The 8,936-nt window shown below is 35.9% G+C and overlaps 1 protein-coding gene across 2 annotated transcripts; it reads right to left on the bottom strand.

Annotated features, from left to right (window-relative positions):
• Positions 1–3,607: 3,607 nt before the first annotated feature.
• LOC145136364 (cytochrome P450 93B2-like) lies at positions 3,608–6,641 on the bottom strand. 2 transcript variants are annotated; one of them, XM_079070490.1, is made up of 3 exons: positions 6,513–6,641; positions 4,613–5,545; positions 3,608–4,427 (listed from the first exon to the last, which is right to left on the bottom strand). In XM_079070490.1, the coding sequence occupies exons 2-3, from the start codon at positions 5,522–5,524 to the stop codon at positions 3,795–3,797; spliced, it is 1,545 nt and encodes a 514-aa protein (XP_078926616.1). In that variant the 5' UTR covers positions 5,525–5,545; positions 6,513–6,641; the 3' UTR covers positions 3,608–3,794. The 2 variants fall into 2 exon arrangements, with proteins under 2 accessions (XP_078926616.1, XP_078926617.1); XM_079070491.1 differs by having other exon boundaries at positions 4,613–5,554; positions 6,513–6,640.
• Positions 6,642–8,936: the final 2,295 nt, after the last annotated feature.

Raw genomic sequence — 8,936 nt, 5'->3', positions numbered from 1 at the left:
TTTCATTTTTACATAAGTAACTCATAAATTAGTTTACCAAAACATTGCCAATATCATATCAATTTATAAAACTGTAACATCGTGTCTCAAAACCATATCATCAGTACTAATAAAATCAGAGTACAATCCCAAGTAAATCTCATAATGCGGAAATCATGCGTGTGTGTGATGTGCCGCTAACGCGCCGACTCCTTCCCCTTCGCTGAAGAGGTACCTGAAACAAAACTAAAAACTATAAGCACGAAGCTTAGTGAGTTCCCCCATCATACCGCATACCATACAATCACATAGCATACATACTGTCGAGCAATTCTGGGGTGCCCGACCTACCCGGTACGGCCATTCTGGGGTGCCGACCTACCCAGGTCAAGCCATTCTGGGGTGCTGACCAACCCATGTCAAGCCATTCTGGGGTGCTGACCTACCCATGTCAAGCCATTCTGGGGCGCTGACCTACCCTTAGGTCCTAACAACCGAAATACGAGGACTGTTTCACCTCCTACTACTACCACATAATATCATATCACATAGACATACTGTCAGGCATATCTGGGGTGCCCGACCTACCCTTCGGTCCTAACAACCGAACTGGGGGACTAATCCCCTCCTACTACCTCTATCACATACAACATATCTTGCTAGCACATACTCACATCAGGTACTAGCAAACCTAGATGAATATCACAAAGACAATCATCTAACAAACAACTCCTACTAGTGGGTCGGCATTGTGGTCGTAGACCCACTTCTACTGGAAGGTAACTCACCTCGATGTCGTGTAGTGTCTGAAATGTCCTTGGTGTGAAATTCGACTCCCCTCGACTCCTCAATCCCTACACGGCAACCCTTCTAAGTTATCAATTCGAACATGCAACCCAAACCAGGGTCAACTCAATTCAGTAAAAGTCAACATTGGTCAAAGTCAACATCCAGTTAACTTGACTCGCCGAGTTGGTCTACCAACTCGTCGAGTCCATACTCCTCTAACTCGAACCAACCCCCGACTCTACTCGTCGAGTCTAGCAAGAACTCGACGGGTTCTCCTTCAATCATACTATCGGGACCATCTTCATCCGACTCGTCGAGTTCATCTCCCTCATAAGAATGTGTCCATTCTATGACTCGCCGAGTTGTATGAACAACTCGTCGAGTCCATCTTCAAAGATTGGGAGATTGCCTTGGACTCACCCAGTCTGTTCATACACTCGTCGAGTCCCATGATTCCCAGGTCTCTTTTCGTGTCTAAACATCCACGGGACTTCCTCCCTAACAACTGGTCCATCCACAGAAAGGATTTGGTGGTCAATACCCCGCGACTCGCCGAGTCCCAAGAACAACTCGTCGATTCCATCCTTGACCAACACTATACAGTTGATTTAAATGGGTTTTAACACACCAAAACCATAGATCTGGCCTCCTAATGTCCATTTTACACGTAAAGTTCCAAACTTGGTACACATGAAAGGGGTCTTTGGCCCAAAAAGCCATAAAAGATGGTCTCCAAAGTGCATGGGGTGTTCATGGCAACAAAATGGGCACCTTTGTGCCATAAAACCCCTCAATAGACCTGGATCTAAAGCATACACTGACTTCCAACACTAAATCCCAAATACAACCTCTCTAGGGCTTAGAAAGATGAAGGAAAAGGCCCAAAGATCAAAATCTATAGACAAAGGTTCAGCTCCATACCTCCAATAAGCTGAAAATGAGCTCCAAACTCTGGATCTTCTTGTTTCCCCTTGGTCTCACAAGCTCCTTTCCTCTTCTCAAGCTTCACAACCCACCAAAAAGCACCAAAATGGCCTTAGAACACACAAAAACGGCTAGGGTTTTGATATGATGTCTTCTGGGAGTATATGAGACGATGGAGGCTGAGATAAGGTGTTTAAATAGGGTGCAAACCCTAAATATTAGGGTTTTGTCCAAACAGCTTCTACTCGTCGAGTCGGTCTTCTGACTCGTCGAGCAGGTCACTTAAACCCCCGATCAACAGTCGAGTCTACTCGACGAGTTGGGCCTCCAACTCGCCGAGTCCCAGAGTAAAATGCAATATTTTCTTTAATTTAAATGCGTACCAGGAATCGGGTGCTACAATAATATTTTGTGTCTAAAACCTATGTTGTTCATGAGACTTTATTATCTTACATACTATATTTCAATTTCATGTATCTCAGGTTCATATACAAAGAATTAAAAGACAATAGTCCTTAAAAGATGAACTTTTGGGAAGACTAGAAGATAGACACAACTTTTATTAGCATGTTGTTTTAATATGATTTGGATATTGATATGGAGTTGTATCCCTTGTGTTGGATTAGTTCTTTTGAACAAATGTATTTTTATGGATCATATTTTTGTAAAATATGACCTTAAGCCATTAAAATGTTTTGAAACCATAGTATATAAAACCATAAAGAACTAGGTGTTACAAGTTGGTATCATAACAATAGTTTAAACAATTTAGGTATGGACCATCTAACACCGAGGCTTAAGCTATGAAATTTTTAATTTCAAAATTTTCAAATGACCCATAGAAATACCATAACGACTAACTCATGTATTGACGTTTTGTCATGGATGGGTTGCATTCTTCAATAACTCCTTTATGTTGTATAATTCGGGGGTAAGCTTTTCCACCAAAATTTTAGATCTCTACATACCTCTATTGTTGTGGAGTAGATAAGGAATATGTGTTCCTTCTTATACATGCCTACATTGTAGTTTTTACATAAAGAATATGAAACTATACCAAACATTGCAAGGCTTTCGAATGTGTGAAGTTTCTGATGGAAAACTCTCCAAGCAAGTATATGGTTCTATATACATACCACCGTTTAATGTTGGTAGTATTTTTGATTCCAAAATGCGTTCCAACACCCGATTCTAATGTGGCTACCGGTTTAGTGCTAGGTTCGCAGAAAAAATGTAGAAATTCTAAGTTTTCTTTGATACATATTGTGGTAAATGTGCAATAACTCCTGTCAGCCCCTTTTCGTTTAACTATTGAGTGGCTTCATCTCAAGAGAGTAATAAGTTGATATACTTATAGTGAAATCAATAGAGTAAGGCTTAATTTATGCGTTGTCACAATTAAAGACTTTGATCTCAAACGTTAGTATGGTACATACTTGGTCCCAAAAACATTGATAAAAGGAATAAGTCATACACATCCAAATTATGTTAGAAATTAGGGGATGAATAGATTGCTTGAATTCTCTGAAAGTCGTGATTCACTATCAAATTGAAGTATTTCGATGGTACAGATCGAACACTCAATTGGATGAAATTCAGAGAATGAAATCTGAGAATGTATGTGAAAATGTTCTTCAAAATGTACCAGAAAAATGACCAAAAACGGATATATCATTCATGTTTGAAAACTGTCAATAGACAGTTACAAACTGTCATAAAACTACCAAATCTGTCATTAAACGGATCTCAGGGAAAAAAGGGTCAACTTTCTAAAATTGGATTTTTGATGCATTTTTTAAACGGATCTCAGCCAGGGGCTCTGCCCCTTGGACCCCGCCAGGGGCACTGCCCCCGGACCCCCGTTCGTTTAGGGGCTTCGCCCCTAAATAACAATGTACTTTGAATCTTGAAAAACTTGAACAAATGTGCACTCCTACACCATCCTAACTTGTTCAATATTCAACAAGATCACTTGGTCAACAAATTTAATCCTATTACACTTAAATAATATTGATGATATAAAATCACCAACAAATTATACAGTGAACAATACAATATAATAATACACTAATTACCATTAATAATGTATAAAACCAACAAAATCAAATAATATGCTGTGAGTCTTCTCGTAGTGATGGAACACAAATGAAATCCACTGCCCTTGGGGCAGTTAATCCGGCTCGTTCATTTGTATTTAATGGTTCCTTGTCACTATTAACATTCCATTCAAAGCATTGTATGAGGGCGGCAACCACCACCGGAAGTTCTCTCATGGCCAAATTGATGCCCGGACACCCTCTTCTCCCCGTTCCAAAAGGCAAGAGTTGAAAACACTGTCCCTTGATATCTAACGAGCTTTTTAGGGTTTCACCTTCCAAAAACCGTTGAGGGTTGAAATCTAATGGATTTTCCCAATACTTAGAGTTTCTTCCGATTGACCAGATGTTGACGAATAACATGGTTCCGGCTGGGATTTCATATCCTTGGACAATGACATCTGTTATTGACTTACGAATCAACATCGGAATTGGTGGATGAAGTCGTAGGGTTTCCTTTATGATGGCTTGGATGTATGGTAAGTTAGGTGCATCTGATTCTTGAACTACCCTCTTATTTCCGATGACTTGATCAATCTCTTTTCTTGCTCTTTCGAGCACCTTTGGGTTATTGATGAGTTCCACTAGGGTCCATTCTATAGATATTGCAGTTGTATCCGTTGCAGCTGTGAAAAAATCCTACACAAAAGATAAAGCCATAATGACAAGATGTTTTGTTTTTTAACTATACATAAAAAAAAAAAAAAAAATTAACGGGTGAATCTCATTCAATGGAATAAATGGACCGGATCCTTGGATTATTAATTGTATAGGAAAATACCATTTGACCCTTTGAATAAGAATCAAGATTTAAATAAATTTACCAAAATCAGGGCTTTGATGTGATCTCTTGTAATCTTAATCTCTGCTTTTCCATCCTCCAAAACATCAAGCAACATATCAAGGAAATCTTTCCCTTTGTTATCTTCTCCCTTCCCTTCCCTTCTTCTCTTTTCTTCCCTCTCAGATATGATTTTCTCCAGCAAAGCATCATACCTTCTATGGGTATCTTCATACCTCTTCTTAAACCCTTGCAAATCTATGTTCTTACAGAACCATATGAAATCGGAAACATTAAACTCTCCAAAGATCATTGTCACTTCTCGAACAAGATTCTTGGCTTCATCGGCCTGGTCGTTCGTCCCAGAACATCGAATGCTCATCATCATTTGACATATCACGTTGTTTGTTAGCTTCAAGAACTCTTCAGTCAAATTCACAACCTCGTTTCGTTTCGATTTCTCCATTAACGTTCGAAGAAGCTCGCGGATCTCATGGGTTCGAATGGGGAGGAAATGACCGAGATTTTGGTTGCCTAAAAGCTCGACTGTTGACAGTTTCTTGACGAATTTCCAGTAAGGTCCGTAAGGTGCGAAGGCGAAGGCGACACCGTAAGTAATATGGTCGATGGCTAAGGAGTGTTTTCGTGAAGAAAATGCGAGTTCGTTAGTTTTGAGAAAGTCTCTAGCGAGGTCCGGTGTGGAGGCGACGACACAAGGAACGGATCCAAGACGGAAGTGAATTAGGGGGCCGTAGCGGGTGGAGAGGTGGTGGAAAGACTGGTGGATGAGTGGGCCGAGGTGGTGGAGGTGGCCTATGATCGGTAACGACGGAGGGCTCGGCGGAAGACGTTTGTTATGTTTTATCTTTGATAGTAGATAAAGGAAGAGCGATGGCAAGACTATGGCGGCGATAATCGTCGGAGAAAGACTTTGGATCAATATGAACATATTCATTGTTTAGACGATGGGTAGTACCTATCGTATCTCAAAAAAAAAAAAAATCGTCATCTATTTATAGAAAAAGAAAAAGAAAATGTCATATAAACTAGAAGATACATTATATCATATAATATGAAATATTATAAAATATTAATGTTTACGTATTGATAAATTTCTTTATTGTGTTTCCTTTTTATATAAAATAAAAATAACGGCTGCATTAAAAAGACGTTACTAGTTTTTCATACCAACCACACTACTATTACTAACATTGTGTATCTTCCGGTTGTTAATGTTTCAATTTAATAAAATCTCTTATAAAATATATTTTAAATGCTTTCGATGGCTCCAGCATAAACCCTTCCAAGATTGACCACCATCGTTTCTATTTGGCAAAAATACAAAAAGATATATATATCGATTACAGGTGAACTATCAAAAAAGCCGGTGAAATTAGCTATAATGACATTGAAATTATTAGAGTAACAATAATACATTCAAAAAATACCGAGTTAGATAGAATAGAGTCTCACACGAAAAAATTGCGAATACGATGAATATTTTTGAAATACAGATAACATTTTGAAATGGATAACCGAAATGATACAATTTAGCAAATATGGTTCCAAATTGTCTTTTTTAGATAAACCTAACAAAATATAACAACAAATAAAACATGTGATGTTATTTTTGAACAAAAAAGTTAAAATGGTAGAAGTTTGAACTCATAAACCCATAGAAGATTTCCGAAATATGATAGTATTTGGGACCTAAAATGCAAGAAAAATCTTACAAAAACTAAATAAATTTATCAAAACCAAAGTATGATGCAAACACATGAAAAAGTGTAACGTATTTTCAAGTATTTAATTCAAACGAGTTACACATTCAAATTACAGAGTTTAAGGCGGAATCAAAAGTAGAGTTAAGTCGAAAATATTAATTAACGAATATAATGAAACTGAAATTAACGGACACATATCGTAGGGGGAATACTGAATACCATCTTGAAAGCCATAGCCATGGTGGATGAATCTTCTTGTGAGGTTGATGATGTAGTGGAAGAGAGAAGTGTGTGAAAAAGTAGATTTTTGGAGAAGATGGAATATGTCGGGTGTCCAATTTTGTTCGTTTGTGGAGATTATATACATGTACTGTCACTAAAGTGCCCCTGATATTGAAGTAAATTACAGTTTATGCCACACAATGTAATGACACTGGTGACTGGTTAGCAAATGCTTAATTTGACATGGATGTTTTTAAATAAATAATGTCACATATGTAACAGCGGAAATATGTTACTTTTATGGTACAAATATATTATATGTTCGAAAACTTTTTTTATTAAACATGTTTTTGCACAAATCTTAAGCAAAGGTCACTAAATATACAAGTTTTATAAATGTTTTCATATATGAAACAGTTATATCGTTTATAATTTTGGTGATGGGTTATCTTCTACCTTATCTTATGCATATCAAGTTATTAAATCATCGTGATGTCAGATAGATTATTCGACCTTTTTTCATTCAAATTCCATATGATTTGAAGATTGACTCATTATGACTTGGTTTAGAAAAGAATTATGATTTTTGTCTATTACTGGTATTTTGTCCACAGTGTCTTGTGGTGGTGCTTTTGACAATTATATTTATAAAAGTTGGATATTGTTGTATTTGTTGATTGATAAATAATTAAATACATAAGGTGGATACCAGTGACAAAACTATTGGTGGATGTAGAATATACGAAAATGTAGAAAGTCTGGAGGATGAAAAAAATTGAAAAAGAAATGAATAGGGACTGAATTTGCGAATGTAAGAACCAAAAAAAGAAAAATAAAAGTTCAACCGGACTAAACTTGCAAAAGAAAACATAAAGACCAAAAAAAGAAAAAAATTCACGGGGACAAAACTCAGCAAGGTAATGACCAAAAAAAAAAAAAAAAAAACAGCTCATATGGACTAAGTTTATCAAGTTAAAGACCTAAAATAATCACAAAGATTAAACCTGCCTAAGAAAAAAAAAAGTTCATGAGTACTAAACTTGTCTAAGAAACCAGAAATTGTCACGCAAGGACAAAAAAAAAACAAACAAATAAATAAAGACTCTAAAATTGCCAAAAAAAAAACTATTATTGACCAATAAAGTAGAGACCGACGTTGCCAAATAAAGTTAGAACTATTGTATGGATATTGATCCGAATTTTTTTCGTACACAACAGTTTTTTGTCATACACAACAATTCATGCCAATGTTTTAAAAACCGGTTTGAACCGGCCGGTCGAACCGGTTGGACCGGGAACCGGGGGAGGAAGCGGTTCAACTATCACCGGTTTTACATTGATTTCTGAACCGGATTGAACCGGCCGGTTTTAGAAAAAACCGGTTGAACCGGTCAAAATAAACCGGTTGAACCGGTTAAACCGAATAAAAACACATGAAAAAGAACAATTTACATAATAAACTTTGGTGATTATTTTTTCATATCTATTTAGTTTTCTCTAAATAAAAATATATGGTAAATGTTATAAAGTTTTTGATGTGTTTGTATTCATTTAAAACTATATTTCGTCACGGTATTATACTTTACTTTCTTTTTGACATATATGGATTGATGTAAAACACTAAAACTTATGGTTATGTGTTATTTTAATGTATTTGAATTCATCTACAACTTATTTTTATGTGTATTTTTAATGTTTGAATTTGTAAACATCAAATTCATGGTTTATATATGTATGTATGTGTAGAAAAATAGGAAAAAACATAAAAACTATAGAAACCGGTTGACCCGGCGGTCGAACCGGTTGAACCGGTCACCATACCGATTCAATTAAAAAACTGGTTTTTAAAACATTGATTCATGTATTATATAGTTTTACAATACAACATTTTAAAACACTAATTGTTGTGTACGGATCAGCTCCCTTTTAGATATAGTGGTTATTTTGGTAAATGTAAAAAATATATATTATTTACTCGTATTTTGTATAAAAGTATATTAAACTGTTATGTTATCAAATATGACAAAAAAAAATCAAATATAAGTAATTATGAAATAAAAATATAAAAACATTAAAAAAAAGGTCTTGTCAACCATATGACTTGGTGGATGAACTCTCGTCCACTCCTTCCACCTACCACCTTTATCAAATATGACAAAAAAATCAAATATAAGTAACTATGAAATAAACATATGAAAACATTAAAAAAAAAAATAAAAGGTATTGCCAACCATATGACTTGTTGATGAACTCTCGTCCATTCCTTTCACCTACCAATATTATAGTTTATGTTTTTTTCTCTTCTTTTTATTAACTGATTAATGTATCAGATTTCATTGATCCTATCGTTAGAAACTGATGGTTTATCTACAAGGATTTTGAATTTGTTTGAATTTGCTCATAACGAGCAAATTATAGGTG

The sequence above is a fragment of the Lactuca virosa genome, chromosome 9, assembly GCF_052849685.1.
Source record: "Lactuca virosa cultivar CGN04683 chromosome 9, Lactuca_virosa_CGN04683_v6, whole genome shotgun sequence".
Taxonomy (NCBI): domain Eukaryota; kingdom Viridiplantae; phylum Streptophyta; class Magnoliopsida; order Asterales; family Asteraceae; genus Lactuca; species Lactuca virosa.
This window is presented reverse-complemented; position numbering and strand designations above follow the sequence as displayed.

Excerpts from the sequence above, each read along its gene's own strand:
- LOC145136364 (XM_079070490.1), bottom strand. The coding sequence starts at position 5,524 with ATGAATATGTTCATATTGATCCAAAGTCTTTCTCCGACGATTATCGCC. Across the intron at positions 4,428-4,612 it reads ACATCAAAGCCCTGATTTTG|GATTTTTTCACAGCTGCAAC; the intron begins GTAAATTTATTT and ends TCTTTTGTGTAG.